The sequence below is a fragment of the Phascolarctos cinereus genome, unplaced genomic scaffold (genome assembly GCF_003287225.1).
Source record: "Phascolarctos cinereus isolate Bilbo 61053 unplaced genomic scaffold, phaCin_HiC Scaffold_726;HRSCAF=1367, whole genome shotgun sequence".
Lineage (NCBI taxonomy): Eukaryota > Metazoa > Chordata > Mammalia > Diprotodontia > Phascolarctidae > Phascolarctos > Phascolarctos cinereus.
The window spans coordinates 426,892,333-426,918,473 of record NW_027556098.1 but is presented as its reverse complement, the minus strand read 5'-3'; the positions used below and the strand labels follow the sequence as shown (position 1 = coordinate 426,918,473).

The window sequence follows — 26,141 nt, the reverse complement described above, 5'->3', positions numbered from 1 at the left end:
GTCCTCTGGCCAGGCAGACTCATCTCCCCTCCCCGTCAGCCAGATCCACTGACGAGGCATTTCTGTGGTTGGATAGGGTAGTCTGACTCTTATGGTCAAGTCTGAATTTGATTCACAAATATTGATTCTAATTAGCGATCAATAATCAATCATGAATTCTAGTCTAAATTTTCACAAAGGAGTGTTTTGTGGAATGTTTTGAAATTTTGTGGCACGTCTTCCTCCTGAAGCAGGTAAGAGATTGTCATTGTCCTTGGGCCAGGCGAAATGTGACCATGTTTCAGGAGTCTGTGACATTCAAGGATGTGGCTGTGGACTTCACCCAGGAGGAGTGGAGGGAACTGGACACTGCTCAGAAGACCTTGTACAGTGATGTGATGTTAGAAATATATGAACACCTTGTTTTCCTAGGTAAGGATGGCTGGGCTCCGCACCTTCTTCAGTCAGTCAGCATTTATTAAGCACCTCCTATGTGCCAGGCCCTGTGTTAAGCTCTGGGGATATAAAAAGAGGCAAAGACAGTCCCTGCCCGCAAGGAGCTTACAGTCTACTGGGGGGAGACAACGTGCAAACAAATACGTACAAAGCGAGCTAGTACAGGATAAATAGGAAATGACGGGCAGGGAAGGCTTCCTGTGGAAGATGGGCTTTTAGTTGGGCTTAAGGGAAGCCAGGGAGGTCGGTAGTTGGAGTGGAGGAGGGAGAGTGTTCAGGCCTGGGGGGGGGGAACCAGAGAAAGCATCTGGGGCCAAGAGAGGAGGCTCTTGTTTGAAGACGTCAGTGTTACTGGATCAAAGAGTAGGTGTCCCAAGAGGACCGGGAAGGGTGGAGGGGCTTGGTTGGGAACAGCTTCGAATGCCAAGGAACATTTTGTACTTGATTCTGGAGGCAATAGCGAGACACTGGAGTTTATGGGGAGGAGGTGACATGATTAGGCCTGCATATTAGGAATGTCACTTTAGTGGCTGAATGGGCTGGCTAGAGACTTGAAACAGGAAGGTATTATGGTGTGAGGTGATGACGGTCTGTGCCAGCACAGTGGCTGTGTTGGAGGGCAGAAGGAGGCACATTCAAGAGGTGAAGTTGACAGTCCTTGGTACCATGTTGGATCTGGGGGCTAAGAGGGAGGCTAGGAGGGGCCAGAAGGACTCCTAGCTTGGGAAGGTGAGGGACCCAGAGGATGGTGGTACCATCAACAGTACTAGAGGGTAGGAGGTGGGCAGTTCCATTTTGGAAGCGTTGGGTTTGAGATGTCTCCTGGACATCTGCTTGAGGTGCCTGATAGGGAGCTGGAGAGAGGAGATTGGCCTCAGGCCTTGTCACAGGGGATCTCTGCATGCTTCATTCCTAAAGGCCACAGCTCTCTGAAAGGGCTGGTGGAGTGCTTTCCTGGATCCCTTCAATGCTAGTGCCTGTCTGCAGACATCCTTTATCTATCTAGCTGATTGTGGGTGTGTCTCATGAACCCCCTGAGAGCACGGACTGTTGTTGCCGGCCTCTGTATCCCCGCAGGCCTGGCACGCAGTAAGTGACTGATCATTGCTTGGAGTTGTTCAGGCCCTTTGTCCCACCCCTGCTGCCTTCTACTATTAAAGAAAGGAGAAACATCCTCGGATGTGTCTGTGTCCCCAGCACCTTCTCTCCTTCTCTGCCAGGAGCAGGGTTTCCAGCTTCCAGACCAGAAGTGATCTCTCAGTTAGAGAGAGGAAGTGTGTCCTGGATGCCAGAGCAGATGTTCCCCCAAGGGCGAGACTTGAGGTGCCGGGGAGAGGCAGGGCAGCGGTTTGAGGCTGCCGGGAGGGGGGGCTGCCAAGGGGCCTGCCTCAGCCAGGTGCCTGCAGCCAGACGGTCAGGGCCCTTACTTCAGTCAGTCACATGGAGCCCCTGACCCAGAGCCTGGATGCACAGCTGGCGTGATTCCTGCAGGTGAGTGAGGGACCTCATCCGCCTCTCGGGGGTGGCCTCCATGGAGCTGGCCGTTTGGTAAAACCTTCAGTCACCTGCTCGCCCATTATGACCCTTCTGGCACTGGGAAGTTAGTGTTTTGTATCCAACTGCAAGGCTTAATGTTTCTCCTTATTAGATTTCACGATACTCAAATTGGCCTCCCGTTCTCGTATCCTGCTCAGCTTTGTGTCATTTGCACACTTGAGAAGGATGCACTCTATGCCTTTATCTGAGTCAGGAATAAAAATATTGAACAGGGCACAGCCAGGCACAGATTCCTGTAGCACTCCATGGGAGACCCAACGCTGACCTTGAGCCAGGTCTCTAATTCACCCAATTCTACTAGTGCCTAATATGCATTTCTCAGTTTCTCAAGAATAGCAAGGGAAATTCTTCATGAATTTCCGGCTTTGCTTCTGGAGCCTGTGTGAGATTGGTTACCGGAGCTGGGCTGCCTCTCCTCCTCAGGGCTCGAGCCGCCACTGGCATCCTACCTGCCCGCAGCTCCCCAAGACAATTGAGAATCTTTTGAGTCAGCTAGCTTAGAAGCTTTCGAGCTGGGCCACTTACTAAGGTGGTACCCTCGAACAGCTTTCCTCAAATGTCCAAGGGAAAGTGGGTTGCCTTACACCCTTTGCTTGCTGGAAGGCCTTTTCTCCAGTTTGTGGGGTGAGTTCCCCATAGGCCTGAGGCGGTTTGTTTACCAGGCTCCTTGTAGACCCCTGAGTTCAGTTTGTCCTTGGCTCCAAATGCATAGTCACACACAGTCAACTAGTTGACCACTTGGATGATTCCAGTCCAACAGTGGGAAGCTGGAAGTCCAAAGTGAAAGGGTCCCTAATGCTGGTGGGGGGTGGGGCAGGGAGGAAGAGGAGGGAGACCTTTCCTTCTCTGGGGTGTGCCGGACAACCACACCTGCTCCAGTGTCTGGAAACCCCAATTCTTTCTCTACTTCCTTGGTCATTTATAGACAATCCCTGGGATATGGCCAAGTGTACTCCCCTTTCTGTGAGCGTGATGTTTGTGCAACATCAGAGAAAGCCCAAGTTAACCCTAGTTAAGGTATCAAAACTAAAATGTGAGGGGTGGTGGTGGTTGCTTACACTGAAAGGGAGGGGATGATACCTATAACATTCCTCAGTCTTTGAATTTATGATCCAAAAAGAGCAGGGGTGGGGAGCCTGTGGCCTCAGGTATGGCCCTTGGATTGAATCCAAACTTCACAGAACAAATCCCCTTCATAAAAGGATTTATTCTGTAAAACTTGGACTCAGTCAAAGGGGGACCTAGCAGGCCACATGTGGCCTTGAGACCGCAGGTTTTCCACCCCTGCTCTAGAATGTCTTTTTTGTGCTAAAGTCATGCTGTTTTTTAAAAATAGTTTTTATTTTATTAAAAATTTGCCAATTACATGTAAACATTTTTTTAATGTTCATTTTTTAAAAATTTGCTTTCAAGGAACTGATAAGTTAATAGAATAAATGCCTTTTACACCAAAAAAAATTGAGTCCCAGATTCTTGCCCTCCCTCTCACCCCTCCCCCAGCCCTCGAAAAGGCAAGCAATATAATATCGATTATACATGTGAAGTCATAGAAAACCAATTTCTCTATTAGGCATGTTACAAAAGAAAACACACAAAAAACCCCAAGAAAATTAGTTTAAAAATTTGCTTCAGTCTACACTTGGAGTTCATCAGTTTTCTCTCTGGAGATGGATGATGTGATTTTTTTTCTATAAATATTTACAAGCCATTCCTTCAGTAATTCATTCTAGAAATTTGCCTGATTTGGAAGTCGATCTCATTGGCTTGCAGGTGGGAAGCCCTGGGGCCCCCTAAATATGAGCTCCCTCTCACCCTTTCATCTTTCTCTTCAACGAATCTCTTCTCTCCTCTCTCCTCCTCTCCCTTTCCTTCTTCCTTTACCCAAAGTCTTTTCTTCCTCCCTTACTCTGTCTTCATATTTCATAGAATCAGAAATGGAAATATTTCTTTCTGTTTTGAAAAATTTTTATATATTTTTTGAAATATAAAGCTAGGTTCTGATTCGTACAAATAAGGAATCATGTTAAGTGGTTGCATTATTGCAATTTACACTGAATATTTCCATATTTTGCATAATTATAACCTTGAATAGTGTGAATTTAAGTACATATGACCACTTCAGGGGATTATTTGTACCAATTGGGACGTGACTCTATTAAAGCATCCAATTAAACAAAAGAATTGAAAATGATCTTGCATCAAATAGGTTCTGAACGTGTCTCACCTTCAAAAAGATGAGAACACAAAAAATAAAATCCCATTTCCTCTTGTGGCTACTGGGGAAGGTTGCTTCTTCTAGGCATTTTTGGATTTTCTTGGTGCTTTTCTTCATCCTCATCATCCTCATCCTCAGTGTTCCTGTTCTTGTTATCATTATTTTACATTGTCTGATCAACTCCTACAAGCATTTATGAGACATTTAAGTTACCCAGTGCAGCCCCTTTTACTCCCATCCTTAGAAGCCAAATCCTCCCTCTTTGCTTCTCTCTCCATTACACTTTGTTCTCCCCAGCCCCTACTCTGGGGCCACAGAACCAATTGAACCTTTTTTCAAGTAATAATGCTTGCCGTGTTGATCTCTCCCGGGGCTCCTTCCCACCTTCCAGGTGTATTTCTAACAGCAGAATTATTGGGTCAAAGGATGTTCTCACTTTTCTAGCTCATCCGTGTGTATTCTCAGATTGTTTCCCCAAAGGTCTTAGTCTCTTGCAGTTCTGTTGCCATTGAGGGGATGTACATTTCCTCCCATCTCCACCAACACTGAACCCTGACCTCTCTGGTTCTTATGTGTTAACCTCTTCAGTAGCACAAGGTGAACTATCCACTACTTTCTCTTTCCCTCCCTGTTTGTGTCAAGGCCTTCTCTTACGCTGCTGGTTTTGGGGGGCCTCGGCCCAATCAGGCTTGAAATCAACTTACATTGGCCCCTCACAGTTTGCTGGATACCTTCCTACCACCAGTGCACACAAATCCCCCACACCCTGCCTGAGGATTGGTGGAAGGACCTCTGGGATGCTCAGTGTGGAGGACTCCAGGTTCCTGGGGAGCCCAGGATACTGATATTCAAAGCCCATTTGGGTGGGCTCTCATGAAAAAGGGATCAGGATTATTCTTGGCCTCGGAGGGCAGAACTGGGAACAGTGGAGGATCACTGCAAAGAGGCCAGTTTGGATTCGATGGTGGGATGAACTTCCTGAAGCCCTAACAGCTGTCCCTGTGTGGAATGGGCCATCTGGGGTGGGAGTGGGCTTCCAATCACCGGGAGACTTCAGGCATGGCTGGAGTCACACAAATATTCCCTTTGGGGTATGGTTTGGACCAGGTGGCCACTGAGGGTCCTTCTAACTCCCAAGTTCTTTGATACTAACTCAAAACACCCCGTGGGAATGAAGGAGACATCAAACAGTGATGACTATACTTCAGGTCTGATTCTTCAGCCATTTCCAGATCTCACCAGTCAAGTTATCATCTTCACTTCTTCCCTGTCTTCCACAAGAATAGAAGGAGGGAGACATTTGTCATCTGTTTGGTTAAAATGGATGTCAGCCACAAAAGGAATAAAGTTGGTCATACCTGACTTGTTGGGATGAAACCCTGCTGGCTATTTGTGATCACAAAATGGTTTGCTTAATGGACACAAGGCCGGCCTTGGAATGAGGAAGACCCAGATTGCAATCCTGCTTCTGGCACTTCCCAGCTGGGTGATGCCGGGCACGTTGCGTGACCTCTTTCCCTTCAGTCTTGTCTTCTGTGCAGTGGGGCTAACATTTTCCCAGTGTGTACCGAGAACACATCTCTTAGAACATCCTTAACACCCTGTTTATTTACAACGCCCTGAAATGTCAGGTCATTGAGTTGTAGACTGGTAAGTGGATTGTTACTTTTTCCACATCTCTCTTAGGCTACCATTTTCTTTTATTGTTTAGGCCACCTTTTGTAGATTGTTCTTCATTCTGCTGGAGGGAGAAGATAGAAACTACAACTTGTTCAGTCATTTTTCAGTCTCGTCCAACTCTTTGTGATCTTATTTGGGGTTTTCTTAGCAAAGATTCTGCAGTGGTTTGCCATTTCCTTCTCGGCTCATTTTGCAGATGAGGAACTGAGGCAAACAGGGTTAAATGGCTTGTGTGTGAAGCCACATTCAAATTCGTGAAGATGAGTCTTCCTGATTCCCATCCCAGTGCTCTCCCCACTGCACTGCCTAGTTGCCCTAAAACCATTTTCATTCTCCCAGCATAAAGAACAATGAATATTCATAGTTTTTTGTTCATTTCAGATTCCCGTACTGTGGAGACTAGATGTGAAATCATGGACTCGTCTCCCACACAGGGCTTTTGTTTGGCTCTGGCGTCTGAGGAAAGGCTAGCAGGAGATGGTTCCTGGGATTCCGAAATGGGAAAAGCTTGGGAATGTGAGGTCAGCTTAGAGAGGCAGAAAAGCAGCCAAGGAAAACGACTAGGACGACCGGTGTTTGCTCGCAGCAACAGTGCTTATGAGGAAAGCGTTTGTGGAAGTGATACCTGCGAGAGCAGTTTCAGGTGGGGGTCAGTCCTCCTGCCCCAGAAGACAGCTCCTGCAGGAAAACATCTCCACAAATACGATACACTTAGAAAGTGTTTCCATCAGTTTCCTACCATAATTAAAAATAATAAACTATTCTTTGGGAAGAAGATTTACAAGTATGATAAGTTCCGGAAGTCCTTCATTTACCATTCAGACCTAATTCACTATCATATACTATATGCCAGAGGTGAATCATACGAATGTAATGTATGTGGAAAAGCCTTCAGCCAAAAAAGATACCTTACTGTACATAAGAGGCTTCATACGGGACCAAAGCTTTATATATGTAATGAATATGGGAAAGCCTTCAGTCAGTCGGGATACCTTAATGAACATAAAAGTATTCATACTGGACAGAAGCCCTATGAATGTAATGAATGTGGGAAGTCCTTTACTCAAAGGAGATACCTTATTCTACACCAGAGAATTCATACCGGACAGAAGCCCCATACATGTAATGAATGTGGAAAAGCCTTCAGCCAGAGGGGACACCTTAATCAGCATAGAACTATACATACAAGGGAGAAACCCTTTGAATGTAAAGAATGTGGGAAGTCCTTCACTCAGAGGGGAAGTCTAATTGCCCATCAGAGAATTCATACCGGAGAGAAACCCTTTGAATGCAATGAATGTGGGAAAGCATTCAGCCACAGGAAATCCCTTTTTCATCACCAGAGAATTCATACTGGTGAGAAACCTTTTGGTTGTAAAGAATGTGGGAAATCCTTCAGCCAAAGGGGCAGCCTTACTGAACATCAGAAAATTCATACTGAAGAGCAACCCTTTGTGTGTGATGAATGTGGGAAATCCTTTAGGCAAAGAGGAAGCCTTACTGTGCACCAGAAAATTCATACTGGAGAGAAATCTTTTGAGTGTAATGAATGTGGGAAATCATTTATCTGGAGGGCAAGCCTTAATAAACATAAAAGAATTCATACTGAAGATAAACCTTTTGAGTGCCATGAATGTGGGAAATCCTTCATCTGGAAGGCAAGACTTACTGAACATCAGAGAATTCATGCTGCAGAGAAACCCTATGAATGTTGTGAGTGTGGGAAATCCTTTAGCCAGAAGGGAAGCCTTACTGAACATGAGAGAATTCATGCTGGAGAGACACCCTTTGAATGTAGTGAATGTGAGAAAGCCTTCAGCCACAACATCATTTTATTATCATCAGAAGAGTCATACTGGTGAGAAACCCTTTGGATGCAGTGAATGTAGGAAATCCTTTAGCTGAAGGGGAAACCTCATTAAACATCAGAGAACTCATACTGCAGAGAAACCCTATGAGTGTAATGAATGTGGCAAATCATTCAGCCATAGGAGCAGCCTTACTGACCATCTGAGAATTCATTCAGGAGAGAAACCCTTTAGATGCAATGAATGTGGGAGGGCCTTTAGCCAATGGACATCTCTTTATCATCATCAGGTAATTCATAGTGGTAAGAAACCCTTTAGGTGTAATGAATGTGGTAAGTCGTTCAGCCAGAGGGAAAGCCTTACTATACATCAAAGAACCCATAGTGGAGAGAAACCATTTGAATGTGTAGACTGTGGAAAATCTTTCAGCCAGAGAGGTCATCTTACTAAACATCAGAAAACTCATGCTGTTGAGAAGACATCGGACTGCAATGAAGTTAGGAAAACCTTCAGCAACAATTCTCATGTTACTCTACCTTAGAAAATACATACTTTGGTGATACCCTATGAGCATAATGGGTCAGGGAAAGTCTTCTGCCAGAGCAGACACCATAATGCACATAAAAATCATATTGGAAATAAATGTTTTGAATAGAACCAGTATGGGAAGGTCTGCAGACTGAGCTCCTAAAAGTGCATTACTGTATAGCCAATCTGGTGGTGAAACTTTCCAAACTTAACTAGGCAGATCTGCAGATGATAGAAAATATGTCACTAAGCCTGCAGTTGTATGTAGTATGTTCAGTTTAATGTACAGTCTTTGAACTCCTTTGATTGGCCATGATGAGGCATCAGAGTAGGACTTTGGTCAGCTACAGAAAGAGGAAAACTTTTATGAATGTAATGGGCTTAGGAAAAGCTTTGAAATGTAATTAATCTTCCATTGGAGGTTTCATGCTGGATGTGAACGGTGGAAATGTAATAATGTGGAGAAAATCGTCATAAAGAAGCCATTTCTTAAATATTGGACGATGAAGATGGTGGAATTTGCCACATTGGTGTTTACTGAGAGAAAACAAAGCAACCAATTCCCATCCATCCTGTAATGTGCACATTGACCATTTATGTGCTGGGGGAGGATCTGAAATTAATTCATGAGATAATTCTTGAGACTTGTGTAGTCACCCGCCCTCCTTCCCCATCTCTCTCTGTCCATACCTCCTCTCTCTCTCTCTCCTTATCTCACACACACAATTTGAGTTGAGACTTCACTAGCTATTTAGCCCAACTTGTACCTGAAAAAAGATCCCTTCAACAACAATATACTTGAGAAATTGTTCCCAGCCTCCTACAACACCTCCATTGAGGGAAACCATGACAATGATTCCATTTTTGGAAAGGCCAATGGTTACACAGTTTTTCTTTACCTAAAGTCTTAATAAACCTCTGCAGATTTTATCCATCACTCCTATCACTGCCTTTTGGGGGATGGGCAAATAGAATGTTCTTTTAAAAAAGCATTTTGAACTTTTTTGTTATTCTGGATTTGACAAACACCAACCAACATGATGAATAAAGAACTGAAAATAGGATTGCATGTGAAACTGATGACTAAATACATGATGTATATGTATGTAATAAACACGTGTGTCACTGAGATGTCCTACTTGTCTATCTCCTTCTGAATGTCCTAATCTCTCCTTTGTGGTTTTTTTAATGCTGCAGTGTTTTTTTCTTTTTTGATCTCTCCTCACTAGTCCCCAGTCCTGCCCCTCCCCACAACAGTTCGGTTCCTCTCACTTGTAACAAATAAGCATAGTCGAGCAGATGTCCAGAGAGCTGGACTTGGCATCGGGAAGAGCCGTGTTCAATTCCTGCCTCACACACTGACTCACTGTGTGACTCTGGGCAGCGTACCCTCTATCTGTCTCAATTTTTTGTCATCTGCAAAGTGGGGATGAGAACACCTGCCTGCTAGGGCTGTTGTGCGAATCAAATGAGATACTATATTGTCAAGCTCTGCAAACCTTGAAGCGCTGTTTAAGTACTGCCTATTGCTGCTTTGTCCAGAAATGGGCCTCATCCTGCACCCTTTGTCCAGCCCCTCTCAGTCAGCAGGTAGGAAGCATGATCCATCAGGCCCAAATCACAGAACTGGAGAATCGGGAGAGATCTCAGTGGCCACCTAGTCCAGTGCATACTGAAAACAATGCTTGCTACAGCTTACCCATCTAGGTATACCCACCTAGGGCTCATACAGCTTTTACTCCAAGGAGAGAGCCACCATCTGCTGAATCAGCGCATTCCCTCTTCGGAAGACTCTAATTGTCTCCCCCCCCCCCAAATCAAGCCTTAAGTGGCCTCTTCGCGACTTCTCTGAGTGCTCGTGGTTCTAGACTGAACAGCACAGCTCCTCACTCTCCTAGATGGCTCCCTTAAAGCACTGTAATCCAGCTGTATCTCTGAACTGGCCCATTTCCTTGGCCGGCCCTCCTGTGTTAGGGAGTCCTAGTGGCTTCCTCAGGCCACTCTCCAGTCTATCGATGTCCTTTTCAAGCCGTGGTGCTTGGAACTGGACACAGAATGCTAGATGCCCTCTCAGGAGGGCAGAGCATGGAGGGCTCCTGAGAGCTCTGCTTTGTCCTATTGCAGACCAGGATTGGGTTCACATTTTGCACTGCCATATCATACTCCTGACCTGTGCGTACCTCAAGTCTCCTCAGATCCCAAGAACATTTTCAGAGCAAGTTATTGAAACGTGCCTCCCTCATCTTGTACTGGAGGAATTCACATTTTGTGCCCCCTTCCAAGATGTCATTTATTGTGGTGGAATTTTGTTTTATTACATCTAGCCTGTCAGCATCCATGTGGATCATGACTGTTAATCACCATGCTCACTATCCCACCCTGTAAGCCTGATGAGTGTGCTGTCTATGCTTTTATCCAAGTCACTGATAAAAATGTTGACGAGCACCCTGAGATACTTCACTGCAGACCTCCTGAGATGGGTACATTCAACCATCAACAACCAGCTGAGTACAGCAGGCCCTCCTGTCCTGCATCCTTGTTATCTAGCCCACATCTCCACAGACAGATGGTATTAGATGTGTCATGCAGGCAAACTGTATGCGCAGCATTCCCCTCATTTGCTAGTTTACCCATCCTGTCAAAAAGAGAAACAGGTCGGTCTGGCAAGACCTTTCCTGTGTGACACCGGCCTGGCTCTTCCTAATGAACACTCCCCTTTCCAGATTGTGCATCAGCCATATGTTCTAGATCTGGCACCTTTTTAATTGGTGGGGTTGGGGGAGAATGGAATTGTAATGTGGTTAAAACACTTAAAAAGAAAAAAATCAAATTCACAGATCCAGATTAAGGATCTGTCCTAAGGGATTAAGTAGAGGAGTGGTCAGATCTGCATTCAAGGAAAATCACTTTAGCGGCTGTGTAGAAGGTGAATTGGACCAGGAAGAGATTTGAGGCATAGGGACCACTGAAGAGGCTGTGGCCTGAGGAAAAGTGGCTGTGTGAAGGGAGAGATAAGGGCAATTGTGAGCGATGTTATGGAGACAGAAATGGCAAGATGCCATAACTGACTGGATAGAGGAGGGGGTGAGAGAGGAATTGAGGGTGATGCTGAGCTCATAAAAGTGGGACACTGGGAAACGAGGGTACCATTTGCAGTGAAAATTCCGACAGGATGCAAACCAACATTATCATTGCTGCTGGAAAGTGGGTGAAAACTACTGTCCCATGGCCCTACCCACAATCTCCGTGACTCACAACCCCTTTCACTGGCTACTGTTCTGCTGTACGTGTCATTTCCCCTGTTAGAACAGAAGCTGCTTGAGGGCAGGGACTATTTCATTCCTATCTTTGTGTCCTGTTGTTTAGTTGTGTCCAGCTCTTTGTGACCCCTTTTCGGGGTTTTCTTGGCAAAGATCCTGGAGTGGTTTGCCATTTCCTTCTCCAGCTCATCTTACAGACAGGGAAACTGAGGCAGCTAGAGTTGTGACTGCCCAAGGCCACACAGCCAGTAAGTATCTGAGGCTGGTGTCCTGACTCTAGGCCCAGCACTCTATCCACTGTGCCAGCTAGCTGCGCTGCCTAGCACATAGTAGGAGCACAATAAGTGCTGGCTGACTAGTCATTGCTTGATTGATATCCCTGACTATTACGCTCCTCCTCTGCCAGGGAGACAGAGACTGGAAGGACATTGGTAAGTGTACGTATCAAACGGAGAAATAAAACACGTAAACCTATTTTTAATAACGGCTACAAGCGGGGATCACAGCCTGGCCGACCAATGCAGAGATGGTCCAGGCGTCCCGAGCAGCACAGCAGCAGCAGCAACGCCTGAGGCCATTCCAATGAAACGCCGCCGGGGCCGCTAGGGGGCGCCATAGTGCACAGAGCGCCGGGCCGGGGGCAAAGTTCGAATGTGGCCTCAGGCACGTCCTCGCTGGCCTCAGTTTCCTCCTCTGTAAAATGACTGGGGAAGGAAATGGCCAACCGCTGCAGGATCTCTGCCAAGAAAACCCCACATGGAGCCAGAGAGAGCCGGGCTAGCTCTCTGGACAACTGAACACGCTGTGCTGGGGGGCACGCAGGCAAAGACAGTCCCCATGCTCGGCCTGCCTCAGTTTCCTCCTCTGTAAAGTAGGGGTAACAGCGCCCCTGCCCCCCGCTTTGTAAAGCGCTTTGCACCTCGGTAGCCCCACAGACACTAGCAGGGGTATTATCAGCATTATTATTATTATTAATATTATTAATTAGTATAAGGGACGTGAAGGGGCCTGCCCCGCCCCCACTGGCTGCAGGGAGAAGTCCTGAGCCCAGGACCACCCAAGGGGAGGAGAAAGGGGCGGTCTGGGGGGCGTCTCCTCACTCTCCACCCGACCGAACCCCGATCACCTGCGGGGTGCAAGGGGGTCTTGAAGGCCGGGAAAGAGGGAAGCCTGCGCCACACGGTGACTTCCTAGTCCACAGCCAGGCTGATCTGCATCCCGTGCGAGCACTTCGTTTCTTCCTCTCTTAAATGGGTGAGCAGGCCAAGGGTGAGCTCGCGGCACACGGGAGCCAGCCCTGGACTACACTACCCAGAATACGCTCAGGCGCCCGCTTCTAGCGGAACGGACTCCACTTCCCACAAGCTCCGCTCGCACCCCGCTGTCTTCTGGGAAGGGTAGTTTGGCTGGAGTACTCGGCTCGCGCAAGCGCAGAACCCTCGTAGGCCGACCCTTCTTCGGTTCTCCCGGCGCCGGCAGGTGAGTAATAGGCAGAGAGACAGGCAGAAGGAAGTCCGGGGCTTCATCCTTCCTGGGGCTCTGGGCGACGCCTCCGGTGGCAGGGAATGACCGGCGACACACCAGCCTCCAGCCGCAGCCCTGTCCAGCTGGGTAGGCGCACTTCTCCCGCCGCTGTTGTTCTGAGGGGGCGGCGGCCCTGACGCATCCTGGGAAGGGTAGTTCAGAGTCGGGTACTGCGCAGGCGCACTTCCTTCTGTAGTTCATCTTTAGGGCTTTGTTTCCCTGGGGAATGAGGGCGTGGTCCGGTGCACGTTGGGAAGAGTAGTTCTTAGTCGATATTGCGCGGGCGCACTTCTTCGTGTCGCGTCCTTTGGGATTTGCTGATAGCTGTTCTGGAGAGTTGAGGGCGTCGTCCCGGTGCATCCTGGGAAGGGTAGTTAAGGGTGGGGGGGCGTGGTTTCAGGGAGGGCGGAGTTAGACACTTGGTGCAGACGGGTGATCCTATAAGACCCCCGAAAAAGAGTCCTCGTCGGGCCCCTTCCTTCTTCCTGCAGCTGGTTCCCCTGCCATCTCCCGCCTCCGAGCCTTTGCCTGGGCCAGAGAATTTTATTCTTAAGGCGCTTTAAGGTTTGCAAGCTCTTTACAAACTCCAAGGGGCTGCCGGGATCCCATTTTACAGACAGGGAAACTGAAGTTAGCAAAGATTAACTTGCCCAAGGTCACACCAACGGTAAACACGGGAGGCAGGATTCAGACTCGGAGCTTTCCTTTCCATCTGTGCTCCAAACGCTGATTAATACCTAGGGGTCCCAGGCTCCAGGGGAGTGGTAATGTAGGTGAGAAGTGTCAGTTCTGCCCCCCCCCCCCGCAGTTGGCCCCACCCACCTCAGATTTCAGCCCTACCTACCTGGGCAGGGTTGGCTAACCCTAACCCTAACTCGCCCACCTCACCCATCTGCCCCGCCCACTTGGGCAGGGCTGGCCCCACCCACCTTATTTTTCTGCCCCTTCCACCTGGGCAGGGTTGGTCCTACCTACCTCACCCTTCTGCCCTTCCCTCCTGCAGTTGGCCCCACCTACCTCATCTTTCAGCCCCACCCACCTGTTGGCCCCGCCCACCTCACTTTCCAATCCTGGATAGTCAGCCCCACCCACCTTACCCATCTGCCCCTCCCACTTGGGCAGGGCTGGCCCACCCACCTTATCTTTCTGTCCCTCCCACCTGGGCAGGGTTGGCCCCACCCTCCTCACCTTCCAATCCTAGGCAGTCAGCCCCACCCACCTCACCTTCCAGTCCCTCCAGTTTCCTTAGGCATAGCACAGTGGCCTCGTGCAGTAGGAGCTCAATAAACACTGGCTTTCTGTCCACCAGCTTCCAGCCAGCCTCGCCTGACCTCTTTGTAAGTTGGCCGGGGCTCCTTGTTGGGCCTGTTCAGGGGAACATCTGATCTCTGCTCTGACCAAGCAGATTCTCCTCTCCTCGGGAAGGGTCGGACTGATGGCCCTGAACACATGCAGGCCTGGCTCCAGGCCTTTCCTTTCGGCTACTTGAGGGGCTCCCAGGCCCCAAGGCCTCGAGGAAATCCAGCTCCCTGCCTCTGGGCACCGCCCCTGCCCCATCGGGGCTCCTGAGCTGGCAGCTACTGGCCTCGCTGCCCTGGCCCTGGGGGGTTACGTCGGAAGCCAATTATTATTGTTGGCATCGATGCCAGGGCTGCGGGGGCTGGTCTGGGGGCCGCAGCCAGGGTCCAAAGGCCCTCATGGTGTGTTCTGCCCTCACATTGGAGGAGGAGCCCGGTGGGAGTTACAGCCAGGAGCCAAGCCTGGGGGTTCCCCCCCCCTCCCGCTGTTGGAAGGCCTGGTCCCTGCCCTCCTGGAGTTTCAATTGGGAGCAGAGTGTGGGGGTAATGCACATCAGGGAGGGGGGGAGAAATAAGCATTTACTAAGTACCTGCTGTGTGCCCAGCCCTGGGCTGAGCACTTTACAACAGGATCTCATCACTGCAACCCTGGGAGGAAGGTGATTTTATTATCCCATTTTACAGTTGGGAAAGCCTGAGGCAGACAGAGGTGGAGTGACTTGTCTAGGCATGCAAAGTTATCCGGTAAGTGTTGGGGGGGGGCAGAATTTGAACTTGCTGGCTAGGTGTCTCTGTGGATAGAGCTCTGGTCTGGAGTCAGGAAAATCTGAGTTCAGATGTGGTCTCAGACGCTTACTAGCTGTGTGATGCTGGACGAGTCACTTAACCTTGTTTGCCTTAATCCACCGGAGGAGGAGGAAATGGCAAACCATTCTAGTGTCCTTGCCAAGAAAACCCCCCATGGGTCACGAAAAGTGAGACCCGACTGAAGGCGGATGACTTGGTGACTACAGGCTCAGGCTGTGCTGGGCCTCCCCAGGTGTGGAGTGGGGAGCGGAGGGAGCGGTTTGGGAGGAGAGGGGGGCATTTCAGGATATGGGGTGGGAGGGGGTTGGGCTAAGGGGTCACTGGGGAGGCGGACGAGGGCCTCAGAGGGCAGTCACTGAGGAGGCCTCTGGCTGTGACAGTGCGGGGGTCCACCTGAGAATCATCAGTGATGAGGCAGGAGCTGGGGGGCCTGTGAGCCACAGAGGGGCAGTGGTCAGGCAGGGCAGAGCCAAGAAAGGAGGAAGGTGCTGGCAGAGGCAGCCAGGAGCCTGGAAGAAGGCTTGTGGCGTGGGGCTGGGGGCTCCCCAGGCCTCCCTCCTGATTCCTTCTCCACCTCCAGCTTGGCCTTCGCCAGCCTCCAACCTGTGCCCGGGCAGGAGCCTGAAGGGGGAGGCCGGGATGCCTTCTGGCTTCTCCACAGCCACTTCCCTGGTGAGTTTGACCCATTGTTGCCTTTCTCAGAGGGCCACGACCCTCTTCACCTCTTCAGTGTGTGTGTGTGTGTGTGTGTGTGTGTGTGTGTGTGTGTGTGTGTGTATGTGTGTGTGGCGTGCACATGCACGGTCCTGGGAAAGGCTGGGGGAGATGCAGGAGGGGTGGAGGAGCTTGGCGGGGAAGTGGGGGGGGTGTTGTTAAAGGAGCCTGACCGGGAGCTTGTCATGGTCTTGGCCTCAGTGGCTCCTTCCCCCTCCCCGCTCCATGCCCCTTACGGGCCTTGCCTAGCCATGTCCTCTCCCATCCCTCCATCAAGGTGGCCAGGCCGGGCCAGGCTGTGCCGGCTGCCGCAAGGGGCACTTTCACAAAGGCGGGAGATGCAGCTTCCTGGAGATTCTGCCCCTTTCAGGGTCCCCTGAGGCCCAGGGCAGGGCCGGTCTTTGGGGGACACAGAGTGGGCCTGCATTTCAGGAATTGGTGACATTCAAGGATGTGGCCGTGGCCTTCACCCAGGAGGAGTGGACCCAGCTGGACGCCTCGCAGAGGGCCCTGTACCAGGACGTGATGCTGGAGAATTATGAGCACCTCGTTTTCCTGGGTAAGGACGTCTTTGTCCTGAGAGCCAGCGTTTCACAAGCTGATGATTGGTTAGTAATGGCCATTGGTTAAGCGCCTACTATGTGCCAGGCCCTACTAAGTGCTGGGCGTATAAAGAAAGTCAAAACTAGTCCCTGCCCTCAAGAGGTTTCCAGTAAGATGCATACCAGATGGAAAGGAAGCCAAGAGGGGAGGCAGGATCAGCTGGGGGGCGAGGGGGAGCCTGGGAGAGGCGGAGGTGAGGAGAGAGCCCACCCTGTGGGAGGGGCCAGCCCCTAGGAAATGCCAGGTAGGCGACTTTGGTTTGGCTTCTAGGAATTTGAAGTGGGGAGCAGTGACATGGTGGAATCTGCCCTTTAGGTGCTGCAGGGAAGGATGGGAGTGACCTGGCTAAGCCTAACAATTCTCTGCCTCAGTTTACCTACCTGTAAAGTGAGGGAGTTGGCCTGGTTTCCTCCAGGCTCCCTTTCAGCTCTGCATCAGTGATCCTGTGAATGGGGAGGCCATTGAGGAGGAGGGAGCCCTCCTTAAGGAGGGGGAAGGATTGGGCAGCTCACTGGGTGGGGCGATGGCACTGAGGTTGTACCTCATCCCTTGGGGTGCCTTCATTCCTCATTTGCTCATTTGGGGTGTGGTGCCTGGGGAATTGAATGGAGCGATGGCCCGTGGCCTGGGAACATCTTCCTCCGTCCTTCAGGGTCCTTTGGACCACCCTCAGGGGCTTCCTGATCAAGCCTGGAGCTGCTGTCTCATCAAAGCCACACCAGTGGTCCTGGCTGTGCCTGGCATGGGAATCCAGCCCCTGAGTCCAGCTCTGTCCTCTCTCCCAGGCGCAGACTGTCCAGTTTCCAAACCAGACGTGATCTCCCAGTTGGAGAGAGGAGAAGTGCCCCGGATGCCAGAGCAGAAATTCCCTAGAGGCCCTGGGGCAGGTGAGTATGTGAGAGCCAGGCAGTGCCTTTGAGAGGTCGGACACAAGGTGACATGCCTCTCTGAGCCTGCCTCAGTTTCCCTGTCTGTCAAATAGGGACAATAATGACAAGGGTGCCTCTGTCCCTGGACCGTCGTGTGGCCCTGAGGCCGTGGACGCCAAGTGCACCAGGGGTATGAAAGCTGACTGCATTAAGTGACTGGCCCAGGGTCGGCTCCTCCACTCAGCCTGTGTGCTCCTTGAGGGTAGACACAACCAGGAAGCACTTAATAATTGCCCGTTTGCAGACTGACTGGACCCTGTTTGTTGCCCCCTCCTCTGGCTGGCCGTGCCTTCTCTGTCCTCACTAAGCCCTCCAACTGTGGGTGTCCCCAGATTGAGATGGGGGAGTCCCTTGGAACTCTGCCTTGGTCACTGAAGGTGTGCCGAGTGCTTTGCTCAGGTTGTTTCATGTTCATAACAACTCTAGGAGGCTGGTTAGTTATCCCCTTTTTTTGGTGGGCAGTGGAGGCATGGAGAGATTAAGGGAACGTCCAGGGTCACACAGCTGTCTAGTAAGTGTCTGGGGCTGGATTCAAACTCAGGTCTTCTTGGCCCAGGTCTAACACAATGCACCTTGCTGCCTCTCACTGTCTACACCTGCATTTCATACATGCAGACCTCAAAGATTTCTACCTACTATTTAAAACAATTTCCTGTGTTTTCATCCACGGTGTAGATGCCCATGTTGAACACACATGGCCAAGGTCATGGTCGTGTCAATAAAAACCGCACCAGTCAGGCTTCCATCACAGAACCCCTGGCTGATGAGGAAACTGAGGCACTGTGTGCCAGTGGAGCATCATGAGGCAGAATTGAACTGAATTCAGATCCACACGCAACACTTCCATTACATTACCTCTCTCTTTCCTGGGATGAGTGACATCAGCGACTCTTGGTAGAATGATTGTTCAGCCTCATATCTGTGATTCACCATCTCATCTAGAAAAGTATCTTGAGGGCAGTGGGGACTGGTCTTGGAGTCAGGAAGACTCGAGTTCAGACTCTGCCTCAGGCACTTGCTGGTGTGACCCTGGGCCAGTCACTTGATGCATATTCTTTATCTGTGAAATGGGGTAAATGAAAGCACCTTCCTCTCAGGCGGTTGTGGGGATCACATGAAGTGACATCAGTGTGCTATAGGAGTACAGCCTGTTCTCGTTCCTACTGCGAGCTGGCAACCTGGGAGAGGTGCTTGGGCTCTCGGCCTCAGTCTCCTCCTCTCTGAAATGGGGGCTTGGGAGTGTGGGCCACAGAGGTCCTTTCCAGCTCCAGGTCTGGAATACGATCCTCAAACATGTGCTTGCTGAAGTCCGCTCATCTCCGTCTAAGTCTACGACATCACCTCATCAGCCAGCCCAGAGGCTTTATCAAAGAATTGACGGTGGTTTTTCACGGCTCTTAGTAACTGGTTTTCCTTTACGTGCTCACAACCCATCTGTTTGCCAATCATTTCCTGAGTTTTGGCACACACAGTCTAGAGCTGGAGGAGGCCAGCCAGGCCAGCTGACCCACCTCTTTTGTTTTACAGGTGAGGAAACTGAGGCAGAGAGAGGCTAACTACATAATTTGCCCGACATAATCTACATGGTAGAAGGCAAAGGCTGTGATTTTGGCCCAAGTCCTGTGACCCAGTTCAGTGCTCTTTGGATTATATCGGGCTGCCTCTCCCCACCAACCATTTCTTCTTTTTGAATTTTTGGGATCTTCCCAACAATTACCGGAAAGGATTCTCTGATGGCATCTTTTACCTGAAATATGATCCATGTAGCCTTGGGCAGAGGGTGCAACATTAGGACCACCTCGTGCACTCTTAGAAGTCTATGTTAGATGCCTTGAAGCTTCTTGGTCATCATTCTTCTTGATGTAGGAGACAGAATGTAGAATCGTTGTGACGGTTGTCATAATGCACAAAGAGCATCAACTTCAACACTTAGTTGTTTCTTTCAGATTTCCTTAATCAGGAGAGTGGGTGTGAAATCCTGGATTCAGCTTCAATGCAGGGAATTTGGATGGAGGCATCGTCTGAGGAAGAACTTGAAAGAAGCTATCCCTGGGATTCTAAGATGGAAGAAGTTTGGGAACATATCATCAGGTCGGAGAGGCAGTGGGGCACCCGAGAGAAACGGCTGGGGCAGCTCACAGTTGCTTACAGAAGCTCTTCTCAGGTGAAGGCTGATGGAAGGAAAACATTTAGGAGAAGTTTCAGTCAGAGTTCTGGCCATGATCCACAACAGACAGTCCCTGCAGCAAAATATCTCCATAAATACGAATGCCTCGGAAAGAGCTTCAAGCAGTTTTCAGACATAATTAAACATACTAGAATAGCCTTTGGGAAGAAGATATGTAAGTACAATAAATACAGAAAATCCTTCAATTACCATTCAGACCTCATTCACGTTAACCTAGAAAATATTGAAGGTGAGTCATATGAATGTAATGAATGTGGGAAGGTCTTTAGCCAGAGAAGATACCTTATTGTACATTAGAAAATTCACACTGGGGAGAAGCCCTATGAATGTAATGAATGTGGGAAAGTCTTCAGCCAAAGGGGTCACCTTAATGTACATAAAACCGTTCATACTGGGCAAAAGCCCTATGAATGTAATGAATGTGGGAAGTCCTTTACTCAAAAGAGATACCTTATTTTACACCAGAGAATTCACACTGGACAGAAACCCTATACATGTAATGAATGTGGGAAAGCCTTCAGCCAGAGGGGACACCTTAATGAACATAGAAGTATTCATACTGGAGAGAGACCTTTTGAATGTAATGAGTGTGGGAAAGCCTTTAGTCGTAGAGGAAGACTTACTGAACATCAGAGAATTCATGCTGGAGAGAAACCCTTTGAATGTAATGAATGTGGGAAATCTTTCACTCGAAAGGGAAGTCTTACTGATCATCAGAAAATTCATGCTGGGGAGAAGCCCTTTGAATGCAATAAATGTGGGAAATTTTTTAGCCATAAGAAATCCCTTTTTTATCATCAGAGAATTCATACTGGTGAGAAACCCTTTGAATGTAATGTATGTGGTAAATGCTTCAGTAGGAGGGCAAGACTTACTGAACATCAGATAATTCACATTGGTGAAAAACCCTTTGAATGCAATGAATGTGGGAAAGCCTTTAGCAACAACTCCAGACTTACTCTACGTCAAAGAATGCACACTGGCGACCAACCCTTTGTGTGTAATGAATGTGGGAAATCCTTTAGCAGAAGGAAAAGCCTTAATGCACACCAAAGAATTCACACTGGAGAGAAACCATTTGAATGCAATGAATGTGGAAAAAATTTCAGCTGGAGGGGGAGCCTGACTGAACATCAGAGGATTCATGTTGGAGAGAAACCATTTGAATGTAGTGAATGTGGGAAGAATTTCAGCCACAGAACAACCCTTGTTTATCATCAGAGAATTCACACTGGTGAGAAACCGTTTGTCTGTAGTGAGTGTGGGAAAGCCTTTAGCCGGAAGGTACACCTTACTGTACATCACAAAATTCATACTGGTGAAAAACCCTTTATGTGTATTGAATGTGGGAAAGTCTTCAGCCGGAGGGGAAACCTTAATGGACATAGAAGAATTCATACTGGAGAGAAACCTTTTGAATGTAAAGAATGTGGGAAATATTTCAGCCAGAGGGGAAACCTCACTAAACATCAGCGAATTCATACAGACAAGAAGCCCTTTGGATTCAGTGAATGTGAGAAGGCCTTCAGGCACAACTCGCCCATTATCCAACAGAGCATAAATCCATAAAGCCCTTTGAATATCCTGATTCAAGACAAGTTTTCATTCATAATAAGCCAAAAGGAATTCCTATGGGAGGGGAACCTTTTGAATGTAAAGAATGTGTGAGAGCCTTCAGCCAGAGTGGCTTTCCCCCTCAAATCCATCATCCCACAGCCAGTTTGAGGATTAACCTTTCTGAATTAGCTGAGTAGCTCCTAGGATGACTGCTGTTGGGCTGGTACTCCAAGTCTTTCCAGATGAGTGAGAATCCATGGTGATCTTCATGCCTTGATCAGAATAGGACTTCAGTGAAATCTGGACAGTTCATACCAGAAAAAAAGGCAACCCTTACAAATGTAATGACTATAAGAACACCTTTGAGGCCTCACTCACCTTTGGACTTTCTCCTCCCTACAATGTGCTCAGAACAGAATCTAATCATCCTGATCTTGTCTAACCAAGACATTTTTTTTTTATTTAGTGAGGCAATCGGGGTTAAGTGACTTGCCCGAGGTCACACAGCTAGTGCGGGTCAAGTGTTGGGTGCATGGGTGCCTGTGTGTATGTGCTTATGTGCATTATCTTTGAGAGGTTGGCTTTTCTCATGATGGCCATTAAAGGTACAGATAGAAGTAACACACAGGAATGCCCATGCCCTGCAAACCACCAGTAGCTTTTTACTCTATAACTCAGTTGGTGATAGTATCAACTTCCATCAGTTCAATCATCATCTTTATGCAGATAATTGCTAGACCCTTATATTTAGCCCTAATCTCTCTCATGCATCTGTCTCATAACATCAACTTCCTTTTGTTTATCAGGAACTCAATTTCTCAGAGACAACTCATACTCATCACATCTTAAACAAAACTCTTTATTTTTCCCTTCCAGGGCCTCCTCTCTTCTAAATTTCCCTGTTATTGTCAAGGGCAATGCCATCCTCCCATTTGCCTAAGCTCGCATCCTTGTATCCTCCATACTATTCTTGATTTTTCAGTCTCACTCAGCTCACATGTCCAAATGTTGTTCACATATCTAATGTCTCATATGTGTTCTCTCTACTTATACAACCACCATCTTTGTTAGATCTTCATCATCTTTCTTCCAGACTATTGAAATAGCCTTCTAATTGATTTTCCTGTCTCGATTCTTTCCTCATTCTGATCCAGTCTCCACTCAGCTACCAAAATAATCTTCCTCAAGCACAGATTGGACCGTGTCATCCTCACCATACTCTACTCAGTAATCTTTAAGAGCTGCCTATTATTTACAAGGTCAAATAAAAAATACTCTGTTTGGCATTGAAGTCAGTTCTCTGTCTTAAAATGAATTGCTATTCACATCAAGATAACACTTTCAAAGTTCATATGTAAGTTGAAATCGTTTGTAAATTCCATATCTGACTATGTAAGAGAAGAAGATTTGCCCAGCTGATGTATGGTATGGAATCCTCAGGTGAGCTCTGAACAAAGAATCAGTTTCCTGTGGTGTTTGTGTTCCTGAAGGGAACTATATGGAAGCATGCAGTCCTGAATTGTTAGGGACCCAGAAAAAATGAATGTCCTTCTCTCATGTGCTTGCTTCACAAGGTCTTGTAGGCGTGTGTTTACTTTTTATCAATAATATTCAATGCATTTATTTAAAATCGTGACTCGGGTTTATATTGGTATTATAATAAATTTTATTATTTATGTATTGACTTTAATATGTAATGGTACCTATGATATTTTTGTGTCATTGGTTAAATAATGGCTATGTTTAAGACCTAACCATCAATATACTGAGTGGCTGATTATATGACTAGGACACACCTAAGATGGAGATTCAAGAGTTGGTGTGGTGAGTAGAAGTGTATTTCCCCTCAATAGAATTACAACTAGGACCCGGGGAGACTTTGAGTGAAACCATGAAACCATGTGGTGGTGGTCCATCTGTGGAAACAACTGACAGAATGAGTGTAGGTTGGGGTGAACAAGTCAAGCTATAGAGAAGCAAGTATCAATCAAAATGTTCCACTTCAGTGGTCATATGATATATATGTTGTGTTACACTGAGGGGTGGCTATTCCATGTTACATCATATCATCCACCAATACTATGGCTTCTGTTATTTTGGGGGATCTATGAGTATGAGTAAATATTGTCTTTATCTCACTTGTAGCTCATACATACACCAAACATACCAACTCACCTATACCTACTCATAGACCACCCCAACATACATACATACGCATATTATATATGTGCGTACACAGACATATGCATAGATTTGTGTATGTCTGCATGTGCATATACATATACATACACACATATGTATATATGAGAGAGGTAGCCAGGCATACTGATTAAAGAGAGGCCTTGGTGTCAAGAGCTAGGTCACATGCATTCTGTGACAATGGTCCATTCCTAAATATACAATCAAACATTGAAGAGACTTCAGAGGCTCTCTAGACCATCACAAATCTAAACAGGAATATTATCTATAATAATCCTGGGAAGTGGTCATTTAGTATCTGCTGACAAACCTCTGTCAAGGAAGAACCCACTTTCTCCTTGGAATGTCTGGTCCACTTTTGTATAGCACTTCTTGTCAGAAAGACCTTCTTAACAAGAGTGGGAGAAGCATAAATTAATCTTCTACTTTGGATACTGGAAATGTAGAATTTAGTAAGTTGAAAGTTGTCCACAGCATAAAAAACTCTAAGATTTTTAAGACACATGATCTCATTTTAAATTTCTATTTGAAAGACCTTCTAAATGTCAGAGATGGGACTCAAAAGCACATCTTGCTTCACTCTGTGTCCACACTCTTCCCACTACAACATTTCATCTCCCCAGTGATGAAGACGCAATGCCTAGTCAACAGAGTGCCAAAATCATATCATCTCATTTGATACAGAAGGCAAATTTCATTGAAAGATCAAAAGAACTTGGACCTGGGAGTGAGAAGACTTGGATTTACCACTTACTACAATTTTTTCATTTTGGTTCTTACTTGTCTCAGATGTAAAAATGATCAGGCTGTATTACTGGTCACAGTGCCCTTAAGAGAGTCAAAAATAGAAGGCCCCGTGTGTACTAATGTATGCGTAGAAGTACTTTCTCTGGAGGAAAAAAAAAACACAACGTAAGTGACTATTGATTGGTCAGTGACAACAATTTGTGATTTATGAATGTAATGAAATTATATTTTACCATAAGAAAGGATATCATAGGAAGTCCCATTAGAAGTGATGCCAAGTGAATTTGGATGCTGAGAACAAGGGCTATAATAATTTAAATAAAAATAACATTAAAAGTAAAATCTTGGTTGCCTAGAATAACTTTTCTTGATCCAGGCAAATAATTGATTAAATACATCTCATGTCTCTGGGTAGAGAAATGGGGGACTGAGTGAGAATTGTTTTTATTTTATTTCACTGGTTTTCAGTTACTTTACAGCTATGTCCCAATTAGTGCAAGTAATGCATTTCTAAGAAGTGTGCACTATTCATATTTGCATGGCGTATTTCCATTAAAATGAAATTAATTACCATACTTTACATAAATATAACTTCAAATAGAGTGAATATGAATATATACAACCCCTTCAGAGGGTTCACTATTTACTTTAACCGTGACTTAGCATATGGTGACATATTATTAGGAAATAACTTCATCAGATTAAAATTCATAAGCAAGCTGATTTTGTGTGTTTTGTTTCATTTTTTACTATTTTTAGTTAATGAGTTGGATGACATTATCTCTTTGTTCCCTCGTTCCATTTCTAAATTCATAACACTATAAGAAATAAGCACTACTTAACAGGAGAGATTATTTCCTAGCCCTAGTCCCCAAACACAGCCCCAGGGTGGCGGCTGCTTCTAGGGCTTCTGGCCCACAGACTGAGGCGGAATCAAGTGGCTGATCAGAGGGAGATTGCAGGGATCTTTCTGCTGGTGCTGAGACAGGATTCTCTTGCTTTGCCAGTGCTTGGATCTGGGTCACACTTCTAGGTGGCAGTCCTGGGGGCAAGGAGGAGTGCTGGTGTGGTGGCACTTGTAATGGTGGTGCAGAGAAAATCCTCCTCATGGTTCCAAGGCAGAAAAGAGTGCTTGTGGTCACTCGTAGACCAGAGCACAGGCCAGGAAATAAGTAAACACCTCATCCCTTATCATACTACCTTGGAAGAACTGAAAATTTACAGGTCCCTAGAAGTATCTCTGTAAACAACTGCACAAAACCCTCGAAGCTTGGGACAGTACATTCTCCCCACTGGAAGCAGATGCCTACCTTAACAAAGAGTTTAAAACTCAACTAATTGACTGTGATCATGAGCCAACCTCACAAAAAAGTCAGACCATAGAATCTTACTTTGGTGACAAAGAAGATCAAAACATACAAGCAGAAGAAGACAACAAAGTCCAAGCTCCCACATCCAAAGCCTCCAAGAAAAATGTGAATTGGTCCCAGGCCATGGAAGAGCTCAAAAAGGACTTTGAGAAGCAAGTAAGAGAAGTAGAGGGAAAACTGGGAAGAGAAAGGAGAGTGATGTAAGAAAATCATGAAAAACAAGTAAACAGCTTGCTAAAGGAGACCCAAAAAATAATGAAGAAAATAACCCCTTAAAAATAGCCTAACCCAAATGGCAAAACAGGTCCAAAAAGCCAATGAGGAGAAGAATGACTTAAAAAGCAAAATTGGCCAAATGGAAAGGGAAGTTCAAAAGCTTACTGAAGAAAATACTTCCTTAAAAATTAGAATGGAGCAATTGGAAGCTAGAGTCTTTATGAGAAATCAAGACACTGTAAAACAAATCAAAAAGAATGGAAAAAATAGAAAACAATGTGAAATATCCCATTGGAAAAAAAAACTGACCTGGAGAATAGATCCAGGAGAGACAATTAAAAATTATTGGGCTATCTGAAGGCCATGATCAAAAAAAGAGCTTAGACATCATCTTTCAAGAAAGTATCAAGGAAAACTGCTCTGATAGTCTAGAACTAGGGGGCAAATTAGAAATTTGAACAATTGCCCCAGATTCTTAAAATCTAGCCAATAGCTCACTAATGTTC

General features: G+C 47.0%; 2 protein-coding genes across 2 annotated transcripts; both read left to right on the top strand.

The window, feature by feature from the left end:
* Nucleotides 1-275: 275 nt before the first annotated feature.
* LOC110197766 (uncharacterized) lies at nt 276-9,352 on the top strand. The gene is given in 5 exon segments (XM_078146286.1): nt 276-411; nt 1,530-1,801; nt 1,803-1,926; nt 6,269-7,709; nt 7,711-9,352. Coding segments are annotated over 5 exon segments (2,499 nt in total). The 3' UTR covers nt 8,237-9,352.
* Nucleotides 9,353-12,881: 3,529 nt separating this feature from the next.
* LOC110197762 (uncharacterized) lies at nt 12,882-24,772 on the top strand. Its single transcript, XM_078146453.1, is given in 7 exon segments — nt 12,882-12,962; nt 14,990-15,049; nt 15,693-15,784; nt 16,259-16,385; nt 17,215-17,316; nt 19,305-21,110; nt 21,113-24,772. Coding segments are annotated over 5 exon segments (2,256 nt in total). The 5' UTR covers nt 12,882-12,962; nt 14,990-15,049; nt 15,693-15,751; the 3' UTR covers nt 21,301-24,772.
* Nucleotides 24,773-26,141: the final 1,369 nt, after the last annotated feature.